The sequence below is a fragment of the Lepidochelys kempii genome, chromosome 2 (assembly GCF_965140265.1).
Source record: "Lepidochelys kempii isolate rLepKem1 chromosome 2, rLepKem1.hap2, whole genome shotgun sequence".
In the NCBI taxonomy this organism is placed as follows: Eukaryota; Metazoa; Chordata; order Testudines; family Cheloniidae; genus Lepidochelys; species Lepidochelys kempii.
The window spans coordinates 61,938,350-61,956,808 of NC_133257.1; the positions used below are offsets into that span (position 1 = coordinate 61,938,350).

Consider the following 18,459-nt stretch of genomic DNA (forward strand, 5'->3'; position numbering starts at 1 on the left):
CCAATGTACTAGTCCTCATGTGGCCCTCGTGGTCATTTGCGTTTGAGACCCCTGGTTTAGGCAATCCCCCTGTCTTGGTTTTAGTTTCCTGTGATCCTGTCTTTTTCCTTTTTAAATCATGATTTATTTCATTTAAATAATTGTGCAGTACCAATTAACTAATTAAATAAAAGGTGTAAAAGTACTAAGTACTAAATGCTGTTCTTAAAGGATAAAGTATTTTATTTAGAGACACCACGAGTTAAAATATTTGTAAAATCCTTACATATATGATAGAGGTGAATCAGTTTATTAAGTGAAACAATTTTTAGAATTTGATCTTTTACATACTGTTTACTACAGTAGAACCTCAGAGTTATGAACACCAGAGTTAAAAACTGACCAGTCAACCGCACACATCATTTGGAACTAGAAGTTCACAGTTAGACAGCAGCATAGACAAAAAAATTAAAAAAATAAATACATTACAGTAATGTGTTAAACATAAAGTACTAAAAATAATAAAAGGAAAGCAGCAGTTTTCTTCTGCGTAGTAAAGTTTCAAAGCTGTATTAAGTCAATGTTCAGTCATAAACTTTTGAAAGAACAACCATAACATTTTGTTCAGAGTTACAAACATTTCAGAGTTACTAACACCTCAGGAATGGAGGTTGTTCATAAGTAACTCTGAGGTTTTATTGTACTTTCATTTCTCTCAGGGTAGACAATAATGATAAATAAGTTTTGTTTTTAATGTCTAGTCATTTCCTCTTTAGTTTTTATGACTATTTTGCTTGGGTTGCAAACAGTTGGGGGGGGGAAAGGGGTTAGAAAAGTTGCTTTTTTTAGACTAGGTTGAACACCTATTATTAGTGTTTGATTTAAATAAAAGGCAAAAAGATAATACCAGTTTGACTTTCATAATTAACCTCCCTTCCCCAAAACAAAGTACTTTATAACTGAGGAGGCTGATCTTCTGCCTTTCCTTATTCCTAGTGATTTTTCACAGGAGTAAGGGAGGGAGAATGCTATTCCTTAGGGCTTATCTACACTTATCCATGCAGCTGCACTGCTGTAGTGCTTAGTGAAGCTATCTACACCGGCAGGAGAGCTTTGCCCCTTGGCATAGGTACTCCAACTCCCCAAGAGGTGGTAGTCGTGTCAACGGGAGAAGCCCTCCCATTGATGGGTTAGGCTGTCTACACCCCCACCTTGGGCTAGGTTGGTATTACTATTTTGGTCAGGCAATATAAATTTGTACTGTAGACCAAGCCTCAGATTATACATTATATCATACCATATTATGTCAGGCAAATATACATGAAAGGAAGGAAAATCTCACTGGAGAGAATTTACTTGTTTTTATAGGGGGAAAAAATTGTAAGTCTGCCTACCTAACAGTGCATCAAGAGTCAACAGGTGGCCTCTCCAAAGCTCCATTTCTCTCTCCATTTTTTATTGGTATAAAAGCTGCCCTCACTAAATTTATTACTACTCCAGACTAACTTATTTTTAAGTGCCATGAACTAAATTATAGTAGATTGATTGAGTCATGAAAGTGAGACTTGTGTACAGAGGAAACAAGCCTAGTTTTAAAGTCCCTTCGATAGCTCAGCTGGTAGAGCGGAGGACTGTAGAGGTGCTGCCTATGGGAATCCTTAGGTCGCTGGTTCGATTCCGGCTCGAAGGAGACATGTTTTATATATTATCCTCTATAGCAGGGAAGGTGAGAGAAATCCCTTGTCAGTAACGTTTGTGCTAAAAGAGGTGTTTTCCTCCCTCTGCACACTATGCTGTTCACGTGCATTTTATTAGTCATGAGTCACTGGCACGCAAAAAAGCTCCTGAGTGTAGGTGATCACAACCAGCCTCACTGCCTCCCTGCAAGCGCCAGCCCTAGCAACTAGGGGGAGAGGGCCGAGGCCTGAGAAGCAAGAGCGGCGGCAGCTGCAGAGCCCAGACAGGGGTATGAGCTTATTGCACAGCCGCAGCGGACCAAGCAGCCATTGTCCCCCACTGCCAGGCTTGGCGGGAAGAAAAACTCACTCCCCCAGCATGCAGCGCGCTATGTCCCGCCTCCCTGCTCCCTCCCCGTGCCCGTCTGGCTCTATGCCCCGCCCGCTCCTTTCCCACTGGTCGCACCCCTTCCCCCTCTGGCGCGGTGCCCCGCCTCGATCTCGTGCCTCCCCCACAGCCAATGGGGTTGCAGTCCGCGTGCGCAGATTCAAACGGTGACTCTGGAAGGAGGCTGGGCGCGAGATTCGGCGGCACGGACAAAACCAGCCGGGAGTGCGGCGGCGGCGGAGCAGCTAGAGAGGGCGGAGAGGCGCGGCCGGGACGGGCACAGGGGAAGCTGGGGCGGCGGGGGACGCAGCTGGAGCCGGGGCAGTTGTGACGGAGACTTGGAGCCGCAGCTTGGACCCGGACAAGAAGCGTCCGCAGCCCCCGAGCCTCTCGCTGTAGCCGGGCCGGGCTAAGCCATGTTCTGTGTGCGGCGGGCCGGGCCAGGCCGGGGCTAGGAGCTGCTGCCGGTGGAGGGGGTGGGGTTAGATGCGCTGGAGTCTCCGGGAGCGGTAGAGGGAGTCGCCCGCTCCCCGCGGTGCGTGACGGGGACGGGCGCCACGAGCGGCACAGACTCCCGAGCCCGTGCGTGAGCCCCGGGGCAGCGTGAGGAGCCCGGGCGGGGAGCCGCGCAGCTCTGTTCGCCAGCCCGCCTCCGCCCCCCCTCCCTATGGTGCGCCTAGAGGATGGCGAAGAGACCGCGCAGGTGAGTAACGCCCCTGACTGGCCGGCCCGCCTGCCCCGGCTCAGGTGTCTCCGCGCCTTGGTCCCAAATCCCTGCTCCCTCCCCCGGTCTCAGCGCCTTCTATCTTCCGCCCCCAGGTGGGGCAGGTAAGTCCGCCTTGCCCCCACCCCTCGTCCCCTTTCATCTTTCTCCCCAGACCAGAGGCGCAGACTCTCCTCTTACCCAGCTGTCCTTCCCCGTGCTCAGTTATCATTGCCCACTCTCCGCACCCCGCAGTTATCCCGATCCCGTCTGCATCACCCCCTCTCTTCTGTCGCTCTCCTGTCGCCACACAGGTGTTCCCTGACTTCTTCATCTCCCCTGCATGTTGGATCCCCCAGGAGTCGCTGCATCCATGTCTTTCCCATGTTGCCCCCTACCACAGACATAAAGATAACCTCATCTTCTCTTTCCCTCTCTGCTTTCACACACCCCTGAGGGGAAGCTGGGGTTGACCATAATCAACCATGTGCTTTTAATATTCTTTGTCTTCACTAATTCTTATTTTAATTAAACACAAACTGTTTCTAGTCCTGGGATGTCCACTTATTGAAAGACCCCTATATGGGGTTCTTTCCCCGTAGCTGGGGATCTATGAGAGAAAGTGTGTTTAGTCAGCTGCAGACATTGAGAGCTGTTCTAGATAAATCCTCAATTTTGCAGGAGCCTGTGTGTCTCCTAAAAATTCAGATTTTGAATATAAAATGAAAAATGTGTTAATCTAGTTACTGCCATCCTCAGTGTTTCTAGTTGTGGACTTCCATAGTGTTACCTGTTTAAAAATAAATAAAATTTTGAAAACCAATAAGGAAATACAGAAGGGGGTTTAGAAGGTTGATAAGGGAAGAGCAGGATAGTTGTTAATAGCTTTCATAACTAATAGGTTTTGATTTTCCACACTATTTGGCGATTGCTGTGGATTCGTATTGTTCATAGGAGTGAAGAAATTATAGGTTGGTGGTTGCTACATAAGAATCTGCTACTGTATTTTTCTTCTTGAGATCAGGTTTATTACAAATACACTATAAATTAATAGTTCTTGTTGAAAAACTGCAGTGTGTGTGTGGGGGAGGAAGTAGTATGTTTGCCCTGTAATTTGTTTCAAGGAACACACAAATATCTGAGAAACTAGAGATAATCAACTACCTCAATGTAGGTGTGTAACTGTATCATATAACATCAGAAATTCCATCTACAGTATTGTACCCAGTATAACATCTGGAGTATCTCTCTTTCTCCAACAGAAGTTGGTCCACTAAAAGTTATTACCTCATCCACCTTGTCTATCTGGCGTTTAGGAGCTAAATAAGACTTACTAATCTTTCTGTAAGTGCTAACATGCTATCAGTGAATATTGAGTTGTGAAGAATTTACATTTCTTGCTAGATTATTAAAATAGGTGTGCATAGAGGATGAACTCGTCTGTTACAGGTTGGTAACACTAGAACAAAAAAAAACAAAAAACTCCATGTTGGCATATAACAACACGACATGCAAGAATGGGTGCAAATTGCTTTTGGGATTGCTCATTTAGTACAAGAGTAAGGAGGAATCTTGATCTTTGAGTTCCAGGTGGTATTATTAGATACAGTAACTCCTCACTTAAAATCATCCCAGTTAATGTTGTTAGGTTGCTGATCAATTAGGGAAAATGCTCTTTTAAAGTTTCACAATGCTCCCTTATAACATAGTTTGGCAGCCGCCTGCTTTGTCCACTGCTTGCAAGAAGAGCAGCCCGTTGCAGCCAGCTGGTGGGGGTTTGGAACCAGGGTGTACTGGCAGCCCCCCCATCAGCTCCCTGCTCTCCTAAATTCCATGTGCCACAGCCACCCAGCAGGTTACCAATTGCTGGCAGTTCAGCTGTCCTTCGCCCCCACTGCCATGTGCTGCTCCTGCCCTCTGACTTGGAATTGCTCCCGGGAACTGTGCAGGGGAGGGGGAAAGAGAGGGGCTAATGTCAGGGTGTCCCCTTCCCCCCTACTCCTGCCCCCTGTTTACCCCTTGTCCATATAGAGCAGCGTGGGGACAGGACAGAGCTCAGGACAGAGAGAGCTTGGTGGCCTCAGCTGCTGTCTCAACTTTCTGATTTCTTTTTTTTAAAGACAATGTACTTAGAATGGGGTCAGCGTACTTAAAGGGGCAATGCACATCTGTCTCCCACACACAGGGTGTGTGTCTCTGTCTCTGTCTGCCATGCTGTTTCCTCTCCCTCCATTCATGCTGCCTTGTAGAGTGTGAGGCTATATTAACAACGTGTTAACCCTTGAGGGCTCAGCCGAATGCCAGTTCATCATTTAGCAGTAAGACATTGCCTGGGAAATATTCCACCCTCTGACTTTACCACCTCAACCAAGCTTCACAATCATCATTGCTGTGTACAGTATTAAACTGTTTGAAACTTATACTCTGTGTTTGTTGTGTATGTATATATATGTGTGTGTGTGTGTATATATATATATATATATATATATATATATATATATATATATATTAAAAAAATATAGTTTTTTGTCCGGTGAAAAAAATTTCCCTGGAGTCTAACACCACCCCCCCCCATTTACATTAATTCTTATGGGGAAATTGGATTCGCTTAACATCATTTTGCTTAAAGTCTCATTTTTCAGGAACATACCTACAACGTTAAGCGAGGAGTTACTGTATAATATTCTTTGATTTTTAAAATGAGAGAAGTTTTCATTTCTTAATACATCTGCCAACTCTTCAGCTACATAATAAAAAGACACTGAAGGCTAGAATCTTAATTAAAAAAGTATTTTGACTACTAGAATTATTGAAATTTAACGTATATTTTGTTTACTCTTTCAAACAGCTTGGTGAAATGGCTCCATTTCACTTTCTGTTTTTATGCACTAATTCAATACAGTTTCAGTTCACAACACTACAGAGGAATGGTCAAATAAATTATAATCACTGTAATTTAAAAAAATCCATTCATTTTGAGTTTTAAAAAAACTACCTTTTGTTTACCTAAGCACATATATAATTTTTGGACCTATATGCTACAATTCATGTTTTTCAGACTGATATGGGTGGGGTACAAGAAATTTTAATATGTGACTCTAGAGTAGATACTTTTATCTCTGTGAAATTTAAACATTCAGTCTTTGGCCTGTGTAGAATGCATTTGTCTTTTTGTAGAACGTTCAAGTGAATAGTTCTTAACTGCCATTGTAGGCAGAGCTGTGTGTATCTTGCCCTGCTGAGGAATCCACTGCTGGCTGAGATATGCTCCATTTCCAGAATCTAGATACAATTTTTAAAAAATTGTTCCTAGCACATGGTAGCCCAGAGAACTGTAAATATATAAATCAAGTGTAAGAAGATACTCTGTTGTCTTCCTGAGGCTGTAGACAGCCTGAAATAGTGCTCCAAAGATGTGAACTGCCCCATTCACCTCAGTGATGTTAATTCTGAGTTTTAATTGACAGTTTAAATGTAAGCATTGTACATTATTTCAGTGCTAGCTGTTTTAGTAGAAACATCCAGCTAATATTATTGCATAATTCCATGTTATCTCCCACATCTAGTGTCAAAAGTGCCAACTGTGCCCGACCCACTTGCCAAAACATCCAGCTTTACTCCGAGAAACTTCTACAGTGTGATTTTGTGCTTCTTAAAAACAAAAATACCCACCCATCCCATGGTCTACTGGGAATGTAGAGTAGTGTAAAATATATTGAGTTTAATATAAAATAACAATTGATAATATTCATTGTCCTATTTCATTTGGAAAAAAAGTTGCATTTTAAAAATATATCCAAGTTGCTCCAGAGTTTCCTATTCACCGTACTAGAATGCCACAGTGACCAGGAACTGTGGTGTTGCTGCATAATTTTTGCCAGGCTTTTCACCGAGTGTACTGATCCTTGGCTATAATTCAAGAACAGATACGCTTTAGGTTTTTTTATTGCCTTTCAAAATGAGTATCGTATTAAATAGTTTGACCCAGAAACGGTAGTGTTTGAAGTTGTAGATTAGTAAGACTAGTGTATCTGGACCAGTGGGTTGTGTGTGTTGGGTAGTAGTTAAAACAGAAAGAGATACCTCAAGCCATATGCTTTGTTTGCTCTGTCACCATCAATTTGCAGGTGGTCTGAGCACAAAGCTTTCTGTTCTTTCAAGTCAGAATAATACTTTAAGGGGTTAATATTAGAGGTGCTTATGAAGTGTTCATTGTAAACCATTTAAATAGCAAGATGTTCGCGTATCAATTATCAATATTTTAAAAATTAATGTTGGTAAGAGTCATTCAAATGTGTAAAGCATTTAAAGGATGTCTTTTTGAAGTGGGAAATGAGAAATTAGATTAACTGTACTGTAACATAATTGGGAGAATTATACAAAATAAAACAGTATCTTATTGTCTCTTTCTTTACCTGATTGGCCCTTTTTCTGCAGACTGCTTTTTGTAATAGCTTCAGACTCCTTTTGCCAGTTGTTAACTTAATTTTGGTCCACTATGCAGTGCTTAAATTACAGAGATCCAGTTCACAGAGTGTAATCACATGGAGACAACTGAGTTGTAATTTTAAGTGTATTTTGTGGCTTACTTGAGGTGAAAAGGGGTAGTATCAACATGCAATTGCTGAGCCTGAGTGAAGAGGTGGAGTGTGTGTGAGTGGGGGTAGAAGTGTGGGCAGGGAGAAAAAATAAATTAAGACTTGGGGTACAGCTTTCAAAAGCACTTAGGTGACGTAGGAGCTCAAATCCCATTAAAAGCCAAATGGTTATATGTTGAAAGTCAATAGGACTTAAATCCTATTGAAAGTTGTATCCAAAACCTTAACGTTCTTTTTTCTTTACAACTTTGGGTACAACTTTCTTAACAACCTAAGCGAGTTAGGTTTCAAAGTCCCATTGACTTTGAACGTATGTACTTTTTTTATATTTGACTTTTAATGGGACTTAGATGCTTTTGAAAATTTTGAATTTTATCTTTTTTATAGACTAGGTATTTCTTATGACAGTAAAATTGAAAAACAAATAAGGACTGCGTGATCATTTTACAGTCATCACTCTGAGTGTAATCTACTTTAATAAGTAGTGGGAAGGATTTGCTATAGATCATTAAACATTTATATTTATGATAAAAAATCAAAGTACTTATACTGACAAATTAAAAGGGGGAAAATAACGCAGTTGTAAAGGAGGGGGGAAAAGAATGAGTTAAACCATTAGACACCTCTGTGTGCTCCTCTGTGTAACTGAGTTTGTTTGCAAAGTTAAGGTGGTGAAGTATTATACCACTTCTCCAGTAGGTGGAGCGTACTCAACATGATGGCACAAAAGTCACTACCTGTTTCTATCATTTCTTTCCTCTGCCCTGGTCTACACTAGGAGTTGAGGTCGAATTTAGCAGTGTTAAATGGATTTAACCCTGCACCTGTCCACATGACAAAGCCTTTTTTTTTTTTTTTTACTTAAAGGGCTCTTAAAATCGATTTTCTTACTCTATCCTCGACAAGGGGATTAGTGCTGAAATCAGCCTTGCCAGGTCGAATTTGGGGTACTGTGGACGCAATTAGATGGTATTGGCCTCCGGGAGCTATCCCAGAGTGCTTCATTGTGACCGCTCTGGACAGCACTCTCAACTCAGATGCACTGGCCAGGTAGACAGGAAAAGGCCTGCAAACTTTTGAATTTCATTTCCTGTTTGGCCAGCGTGGCAAGCTGCAGGTGACCATGCAGAGCTTATCAGCAGAGGTGACCATGATGGAGTCCCAGAATCGCAAAAGAGCTCCAGCATGGACCGAACGGGAGGTACGGGATCTGATGGCTGCGTGGGGAGAGGAATCCGTGCTATCAAAACTCCGTTCCAGTTTTCGAAATGCCAAAACCTTTGTCAAAATCTCCCAGGGCATGAAGGACAGAGGCCATAACAGGGACCCGAAGCAGTGCCACGTGAAACTTAAGGAGCTGAGGCAAGCCTACCAGAAAACCAGAGGGGCAAACGGCCGCTCTGGGTCTGAGCCCCAAACATGCTGCTTCTATGATGAGCTGCATGTCATTTTAGGGGGTTCAGCCACCACTACCCCAATAGTGTTTGACTTCTTCAGTGGAGATGGAGGCAACACGGAAGCAGGTTTTGGGGACGAGGAAGACAGCTCACAGCAAGCAAGCGGAGAAACCGGTTTTCCCGACAGCCAGGAACTGTTTCTCACCCTGGACCTGGAGCCAGTACCCCACCGAACCCACCCAAGGCTGCCTCCCGGACCCGCCAGGTAGAGAAGGGACTTCTGGTGAGTGTACCTCTTAAAATAGTATACATGGTTTAAAAGCAAGCTTGTTTAATGATTAATTTGCCCTGGCATTTGTGGCTCTCCTGGATGTACTCCCAAAGCCTTTGCAAAAGGTTTCTGGGGAGGGCAGCCTTATTCCGTCCACCATGGTAGGATGCTTTACCACTCCAGGCCAGTAGCACGTAGTCGGGAATCATTGTAGAACAAAGCATTGTAGTGTGTGTTTGTTGGTGTTCAAACAACATCCGTTCTTTATCTCTCTGTGTTATCCTCAGGAGAGTGATGGTATTCATGGTCACCTGGTTGAAAGGTTTTCTTTTCTTAAGGGTGCTTTTCTTAAGGGGACATTCAGAGGTGCCTGTTCCTGCTGGGCTGTTTGCCTGTGGCTGAACAGAAATGTTCCCTGCTGTTAGCCACAGGGAGGGGTGAGGGGCTAGCCACGTGGTGGGGGGGGAAGCAAAATGCGACCTTGTAACAAAAGCACATGTGCTATGTATGTAATGTTAACAGCAAGGTTTACCATGGAAGAGTGTACCCATTGTTCTATGAAATGTCTTTTTAAATACCATTGTCCCTTTTTTCTCTCCACCAGCTGCATGTGTTTCAAGGATCACATGATCTTCTCCTTCCCAGAGGCTAGTGAAGATTAGAAGGCGAAAAAAACGCACTCACAATGAAATGTTCTCTGAGCTCATGCTGTCGTCCCACACTGACAGAGCACAGACGAATGTGTGGAGGCAGACAATGTCAGAGTGCAGGAAAGCACAAAATGACCGGGAGGAGAGGTGGCGGGCTGAAGAAAGGGATGAAGCTGAAAGGTGGTGGCAGTGTGATGAGAGGAGGCAGGATTCAATGCTGAGGCTACTGGAGGATCAAACTAATATGCTCCAACCTATGGCTGAGCTGCAGGAAAGGCAGCAGGAGCACAGACCGCCGCTACAGCCCCTGTGTAACCAACCGCCCTCCTCCCCAAGTTCCATAGCCTCTTCACCCAGACGCCCAAGAACACGGTAGGGGGGCCTTCGGCCACCCAGCCACTCCACTCCAGAGGATTGCCCAAGCAACAGAAGGCTGGCATTCAATAAATTTTAAAGTGCTGTGTGGCCTTGTCCTTCCCTCCTCCACCACACCTCCCAGGCTACCTTGGCAGTTATCCCCCCTATTTGTGTGATGAATTAATAAAGAATGCATGAATGTGAAGCAACAATGACTTTATTGCCTCTGCAAGTGGTGATCAAAGGGAGGAGGGGAGGGTGGTTAGATTATAGGGAAGTAGAGTGAACCAAGGGGGAGTGGGGCTCATCAAGGAGAAACAAACAGAACTTTCACACAGTAGCCTGGCCAGTCATGAAACTGGTTTTCAAAGCTTCTCTGGTGTGCACCGCGCCCTCCTGTGCTCTTCTAACCGCCCTGGTGTCTGGCTGCCCTTAACCAGCAGCCAGGCGATTTGACTCTACCTCCCATCCTGCCATAAACGTCTCCCCCTTACTCTCGCTGATATTGTGGAGTGCACGGCAAGCAGTAATAACAGTGGGAATATTGGTTTTGCTGAGGTCTAACCGAGTCAGTAAACTGCGCCAGCGCGCTTTTAAAAGTCCAAATGCACATTCTACCACCATTCTGCACTTGCTCAGCCTGTAGTTGAACAGCTCCTGACTACTGTCAGGACTGCCTGTGTATGGCTTAATGAGCCATGGCATTAAGGGGTAGGCTGGGTCCCCAAGGATAACTACAGGCATTTCAACATCCCCAACAGTTATTTTCTGGTCTGGGAATAAAGTCCCTTCCTGCAGCTTTTGAAACAGACCAGAGTTCCTGAAGATGCAAGCGTCCTGTACCTTTCCTGGCCATCCCACGCTGATGTTGGTGAAACGTCCCTTGTGATCCACCAGTTCTTGCAGCACTATTGAAAAGTACCCCTTGTGGTTTATGTACTCTCCGGCTTGATGCTTTGGTGCCAAGATAGGGAAATGGGTTCTGTCTGTGGCCCCACCACAGTTAGGGAATCCCATTGCAGCAAAGACATCCACTATGACCTGCACATTTCCCAGGGTCATTACCCTTGATATCAGCAGATCTTTGATTGCTTTGGTTACTTGCATCACAGTAGCCCCCACAGTAGATTTGCCCACTCCAAATTGATTCCTGAGTGACCGGTAGCTGTCTGGCGTTGCAAGCTTCCACAGGGCTATTGCCAGTCGTTTCTCAACTGTGAGGGCTGCTCTCATCTTGGTATTCTTGCGCCTCAGGGCAAGGGAAAGCAAGTCACAAAGCTCCATGAAAGTGCCCTTACCCATGCGAAAGTTTTGCAGCTACTGAGAATTGTCCCAGACCCGCAATGCTATGCGGTCCCACCAGTCTGTGCTTGTTCCCAAGCCCAGAATTTGTGTTCCACTGTATGAACCTGCCCCATTAGCACCATGATGCCCACATTGCCAGGGCCCGTGCTTTGAGAGAAGTCTGTGTCCATGGCCTCATCACTGCGCTGATGTTGCTTACTTGCCCAGTTTCGCTTTGCCAGGTTCTGGTGCCGCATATACTGCTGGATAATGCGCGTGGTGTTTAATGTGCTCCTAATTGCCAAAGTGATCTGAGCGGGCTCCATGCTTGCCGTGGTATGGTGTCTGCACAGAAAAAAGGTGCGGAACTATTGTCTGCTGTTGCTCTGACGGAGGGAGGGGCGACTGACGACATGGCTTACAGGGAATTAAAATCAACAAAGGGGGTGTCTTTACATCAAGGAGAAACAAAAACAACTGTCTCACAGAATGGCCCCCTCAAGGACTGAACTCAAAACCCTGGGTTTAGCAGGCCAATGCTCAACCCACTGAGCTATCCCTCCCCTCGATATTTCAGACAGGACTGAATTGCCATTAAACTTTTCAAGGTGCCCCTGACAGACCTCACCGAAACGATTGTCGGTCGTTGATTTCAGAGAGGGAAGGAGGGAGGGAGGAGCAAATGAATACAAAACAAATCTGGTCTATTTCTTGTTTTGATCCACTCCATCTATCTTTTACATCTTTGGCTGGCAGCAGACGGTGCAGTAGGACTGCTAGCCATCCTCATCTCCTGCCTGCCTGGCAGAAGATGGTGCAATAGGGCTGCCGGCAGGACTAAAGAGAGTGACCTGGTTGAGTCACTCCTAATTTAGTTTCTGTGCCCATATCTGCCCATGTGCTCCTGACCGACCTTCCTGAGGTGGCCAGGAGCACCTCGGACACGATGATGATGGTTGTCAGGCCTATTGCACCGTCTGCTGCCACAAGGCAATGGGTTGCTGCTGCTGTGTAGCAATGCAGTACCGCATCTGCCAGCACTCAGGAGACGTATGGTGACAGCTGAGCAGGCTCCATGCTTGCCGTGGTATGGCGTCTGCACATAACTCAGGAAAAAAGGCGCGAAATGATTGTCTGCCGTTGCTTTCACGGAGGGAGGGAGGGGGGAGGGTCTGACGACATGTACCCAGATCCACCCGCGACAATGTTTTTTGCCCCATTAGGCATTGGGATCTCAACCCAGAATTCCAATGGGCGGCGGAGACTGCGGGAACTGTGGGATAGCTACCCACAGTGCAACACTTCAGAAGTCGATGCTAGCCTCGGTACTGTGGAAGCATTCCGCCAAGTTAATGCACTTAATGCACTTAGAGCATTTTGTGTGGGGGGACACACAATCGACTCTATAAAAATGATTTCTAAAAAACCGAGTTCTATAAATTCGACCTAATTTCGTAGTGTAGACATACCCACTGACTGTCAGGTAAGGAGCTCAGCACTGTAGTTTCAGATCTGCTGCTTGCTCAGCTAAATTTTGTCCATCTAAAATTGTAATTTGTCTTTAGTTCTTGTACTTTTCTTTTCTTTCCTTTTTGAAAGGAACCCCTACTCATGGTCTCACTTTGACTTTTCAGGATTCCATTGGATTTTTTTTTCCTTTTGCTTGTTTATTATCCTTCCTTCAGTTGACCCCCAGATAAGGGTGTGTATCTCATAATTTTTTCCTGCCTTCCACCTTCAGAGACTGAATTATTCCTCTGCAATTCTTCCATTCTAAGATTCACAGGAAAAAGGTTCAGGCATGGTTGTGAACTCTGATACGCTGGTTACTGCTTGTAGCAAGCATTTTATCTAGGTTCTGATACTGACACTGTATAGCACAATGTGTTTTTGTGGGTCTGGATTTAGTGATCATGAAAGGATTTAAAAAAAAAAAAAAAAGATCCTAGAAGACATTGCTTCCACTTGAGCAACATCCTTAAGTTAAACAAAGCCTGGGACCTGCCGTAACTGATAGTGTGACTGTCATATACTCTGTTAAATTCCTAAGTATTTTTAAAAATGTACATTCTCTAACTGTTTTTTTAACCTAGGACTTGCACTTGTGTACATCGAAGTACATATCATAGGATGTGTGTGTGTGTGAATTAAGAAAGGTGAAACATGGCATTAATCTGTGGGTTATTAGACTAGAAAACCATTTTGTCATGGCCCTAATGCACCTAGTTATTTGCTATGCCTAGCTGACACATTGTTGGATGCTATATTTAAAAACGCTTAAATAGTGAGGTTAAGCAAATCTTTAAGCTTTTAGGAATTTTCTGCCTATTCCTCACAATATACAGCTTTGCAAAACTGACTAGGTTCCTTGTGGGGTTTATTACTTACCTTTGAAGCATAGGATATGAGGAGGAAGGATACTATACTGGATAAGACAATGGTCTGTCTTTATGTTACTACAAATTTTATACTTCATTCTAGATATCTTCCAGAGATGCACCAGATGCACAGATTATAGCCAACACCCTCTCTGGTTTCTTGAGTAGTTGGTGGTCTATATTAATTTAAAATATATTTCTAGTTTGTTTAAACTGTTCTGTTTGTACTCTGCAGTGAGGAAGAAGATGACGACCTTCAGTATGCAGATCATGACTATGAAGTACCACAGCAAAAAGGGTTGAAGAAGATATGTAACAGAGTAAAATGGACACGTGATGAGGTAACACTTGACCAGGTAACTTTACTTTTTATATCATACCAAAATGCTATATTTCTCAGCTGATACTATGTCTTTACAGGATGACAAGCTAAAGAAGCTGGTCGAACAAAATGGTACAGATGATTGGACTTTCATTGCTAGTCATCTACAGGTAAGTGTGAAGTATAATTTTTTTAATGAAAGGGTCTGCAATGGTGATATGTCCAATATGGAGATGACTGGCTATGTAGCAGTTCACATGGGGAGGCATACATGACTGCTATATTTGACTATTCTATGGATACCCATAACTTGGGCTGGGACAGCCAAGTCCCAAACCCTCGAGGCTTGTTGAGTAAGACCAAGATTTTGACTTCCTATTAATTTCAGGAGTGAAGCCCGCAGCCTGTGAAGCACCAGTGTGCTATGCTCATGTCTGCCATTATATCTGAAGTGTGTTGCTGCATTCTGAATCATTTGCAGTCTTCATGTGGGGTTACAGTCAAGTCCATGTTGTGGATTAAAGTAGTTTAACTAGGAGGTGATAAAAGTACAGATCAATCAAAATCCTCCTTTCAGATGTGAAAGGAAAAAGAGGTTAGTTTTTTGACCAAAGGAGGATTCCTTATCACTGTGGCAATCTGTGTTCGGGAGCTATGAGTAAACCACCTCAAACCTAAAGCTTTGTACCAATTTGGCAACCTGTGGTCTTACTCCTACAATTGATAAGGTTAGAGTAATATCCAGTTTCCAATTCCCCCCCACCCTTCCTACTAAAACCCCTCCACCCCTTTTGTGAAGATGAGTTTAAACTAGCAGCTTTATCCGTCTGTGGATCTGTTCCACGCGTTGGGATATGGTGGTGGGCTGCATTAATGGAGAATAACTGCCATGTGCATGTTGATAGCACTGAAGTCCATGGCTTCTTATTTTTCCCAAGTTTCCTCATGATGAAGAGGGAGAGAGAGAGTATTGAGTCTTGTGGGCCATGGCATGATGGGTCTGGGTGAGGCAGCACAGGTGTTCTTTTTGGTATTGGGATCTGTGTGGTAAACAAATGAATAGAATGAGTACTTTGTGATACTGCATGTCAAAAGCACCATATGGTCACTGGTGTCAAGTGACAGATCTACACAGTACTGTAAACTTAGGGTAAATCTACACTGCAGCTGGAAGCAATCCTCCCAGTCCAGGTAGATAAACATGAGCTAGCTCATTAACAGTAGCAGTGCGGATGTTGTAGTTCAGGCTGGGGCTCAGGCTCTGAAGCCCACCCGACCCTCTAGGCTTCAAATTCAGAGCTGCAATGTCCACACAGCTATCTTTAACATGCTAGCTCGAGGCCCATTCGTGTGAGTCTTTCTATCGGGCTGGAAGGCTTGCTTCCAGTTGCAGTGTAGACATACCCTTAGGAACTTGTTTCCTGCCCAAGGACAAAAGAGTGTTGTCCACAAGTGCCAGAAGGGTTGAATTTGTGCGGTACTTTTTCGGAATCTGATTGTGAATGATCCAGGATTATGAAGATGACAGTGCTGCTGGAATTTGGGTGCCACTACCTTCTCAGAGACTTCACTAAGAAAACGAGGGGTAGGAATATATTCAATAAACGGCAAGGTTATTGCTGCCAAGAGCAGATTTCATGGTTGCCCAATCTTTGCCTTCTAAAATGAATGTAGTAGTTAACCTTTTGAAGGCATTGATGCTTTTAGTTCTCTTGCTGGTGGGGGAGTGGCACTGTATGTGAAAGAAAGCATAGAGTCAAAAGTAAAAAACATAAATGAATCAAACTGTACCATAGAATCTCTATGGGTAATAATTCCATGCTTGAAGAATAAGAATATAGCACTAGGGATATACTACTGACCAGGATGGCGATAGTGACTGTGAAATGCTCAGTGAGATTAGAGAGACTATAAAAATAAAAAACTCAATAGTGATGGGGGATTTCAGCTATCCCCATATTGACTGGGTACATGTCACCTCCGGATGGGATGCAGAGATAAAGTTTCCTGGCACCTTAAATGGCCGATTCTTGGAGCAGCTAGTCCTGGAACCCAGAAGAGGAGAGGCAATTCTTGATTTAGATCTAAGTGGAGCACAGGATCTGGTCCAAGAGGTGAATGTAGCTGAACCGCTTGGTAATAGTAACATAACATAATAAAACTTAATATCCCTGGGGGGGAGGGGGAAGAGGGAGAAAACACCAAAGCAGCCCACCACAGTAGCATTTAATTTCAGAAAGGAGAACTACACAAAAATGAGGAACTTAGTGAAACAGAAATTAAAAGGTACAGTGCCAAAAGTGAAATCCCTGCAAGCTGTATGGAAACTTTTTAGACACCATAATAGAAGCTCAATTTAAATGTAAACCCCAAATTAAAAAACATAGTAAGAGGACCAAAAAAGTGCCACCATGGTTAAACAACAAAGTATAAGAAGCAGTTAGAAGCAAAAAGGCATCTTTAAAAAGTGGAAGTGTAAAATTATAATTAGGAAGGCCAAAAAAGAATTTGAAGAACACCTAGCCAAAGACTCAAAAAGTAACAGCAAAAACATTTTTAAGTACATCAGAAGCAGGAAACATACTAAACAACTGGTGGGGCCATTGGATGATCGAGATGCTAAAGGAGCACGGAAGATAAGGTAATTGCGGAAAAACTACATGAATTCTTTACATCAGTCTTCACAGCTGAGGATGAGGGAGATTCGCAAACCTGAGCCATTCTTTCTAGGTGACAAATCTGAGGAACTGTCCCAGATTGAGGTGTCATTAGAGGAGGTTTTGGAACAAATTAATAAATTAAACAGTAATAAGTCATCAGGACCAGATGATATTGATCCAAGAGTTGGGAAGGAACTCAGATGTAGTCCTGCAATTTCACTAACTGTGGTATGTAACCTATCATTTAAATCAGCTTCTATACCAGATGACTGGAGAATAGCTAATATGATGCCAATTTTTAAAAAAGGCTCCAGAGGCGATACCAGCTATTATGGGCCTGTAAGCCTAACTTCAGAAGGGGGTAAATTGGTTGAAACTGTAGTAAAGAACAGAATTATCAGACTTATAGATGAACACGATTTGTTGGGGAAGAGTCAACCTGGTTTTTGTAAAGGGAAATTGTGCCTCACCAATCTACTAGAATTCTTAGAGGGTTCCATCAAGCATGTGGACAAGGGGGATCCAGTGGATATAGTGTACTTAGATTTTCAGAAAGCCTTTGACAAGGTCCCTCACCAAAGGCTCTTAAGCAAAGTAAGCTGTAAAGGGATAAGAGGGAAGGTCCTCTCCTGGGTCAGTAACTGGTTAAAAGATAGGAAACAAAGGGTAGGAATAGATGGTTCAGTTTTCAGAATGGAGAGGTGTCCCTCAGTGGTCTGTGCTGGGACCAGTACTGTTCAATATATTCATAAATGATCTGGAAAAAGGGGTAAATGGTGAGGTGGTAACATTTGCAGATGTTACCAAACTATGCAAGATAGTTAAGTCCAAAGGAGACTGAAGAGTTACAAAGGGATCTCACAGAACTGGGTGACTGGGCAACAAAATGGCAGATGAAATTCAATGCACACTGGAAAACATCATCCCAACTATACATATAAAATAATGGGGTCTAAATTAACTGTTACCGCTCAAGAAAGAATGTTTCTTGGAGTTGCTAGGAGTGGCCCCTGACCCTGCTCCCTGGCTGGAACGGGGCAAGCCCCAGACCCTGCTCCTCAGCAGGAGCTCGAGGGCCGGATGTAGCCCACGGACTGTAGTTTGCCGACCCCTGGGATACATAATAAGACAGAAAATATCATATTCTCTCTCTAAAAATCCATAGTATGCTCACATCTTGAATACTGCATACAGATCTGGTCACCCCATGTGAAAAAAGATATATTGGAATTGGAAAAGGTATAGAAAATGGCAACAAAAATTATTAGGAGTATGGAACAGCTTCCGTATCAGGAGGGATTAATAAGACTGGGATTTTCAGATTGGAAAAGAAATGATAGAGGTCTATAAAAATCATGACTGGTGTGGAGAAAGTAAATAAAGAAGTGTTATTTACTCATAACACAAGAACTAGTTGTCACCACATTAAATTAATAGGTAGCAGGTTTAAAACAAACAAAAGGAAATATTTCTTCACACAAGGCAGAATCAACCTGTGGAATTCTTTGCCAGACGATGTTACGAAGGCCAAGACTATAACAGGGTTCAAAAAAGAACTAGATAAGTTCATGGAAGATAGGTACATCAATGGCTATTAGCCAGGATGGGCAGGAATGCAAAACCATGCTCTAAAGTGGCAGAGACTGTTTTGTCAGAAGCTAGGAATGGGCGATGGGATGGATCACTTGATGATTTCCTGTTCTGTTCATTCCATCTGAAGCACCTGGCATTGGCTGCTGTCAGAAGACAGGATACTGGGCTAGATGGACCATTGGTCTGACCCAGTGTAGCCGTTC

The 18,459-nt window shown here is 43.7% G+C and overlaps 1 protein-coding gene and 1 non-coding gene across 4 annotated transcripts in view; both read left to right on the forward strand.

The window, feature by feature from the left end:
• Window positions 1-1,579: 1,579 nt before the first annotated feature.
• Window positions 1,580-1,669, forward strand: TRNAY-GUA (transfer RNA tyrosine (anticodon GUA)). Its single transcript is given in 2 exon segments — window positions 1,580-1,616; window positions 1,634-1,669. It is a non-coding gene; the product is annotated as a tRNA-Tyr (tRNA).
• Window positions 1,670-2,195: 526 nt separating this feature from the next.
• Window positions 2,196-18,459, forward strand: part of MYBL1 (MYB proto-oncogene like 1) — a 45,091-nt gene continuing 28,827 nt past the window's right edge. For all 3 annotated transcript variants that reach the window (XM_073330993.1, XM_073330994.1, XM_073330995.1), the window contains exons 1-3: window positions 2,196-2,746; window positions 13,917-14,022; window positions 14,102-14,173. In XM_073330993.1, the coding sequence (XP_073187094.1) occupies window positions 2,727-2,746; window positions 13,917-14,022; window positions 14,102-14,173 (198 nt within the window). In that variant the 5' untranslated portion in view covers window positions 2,196-2,726. The remainder of the gene's footprint in view (window positions 2,747-13,916; window positions 14,023-14,101; window positions 14,174-18,459) is intronic.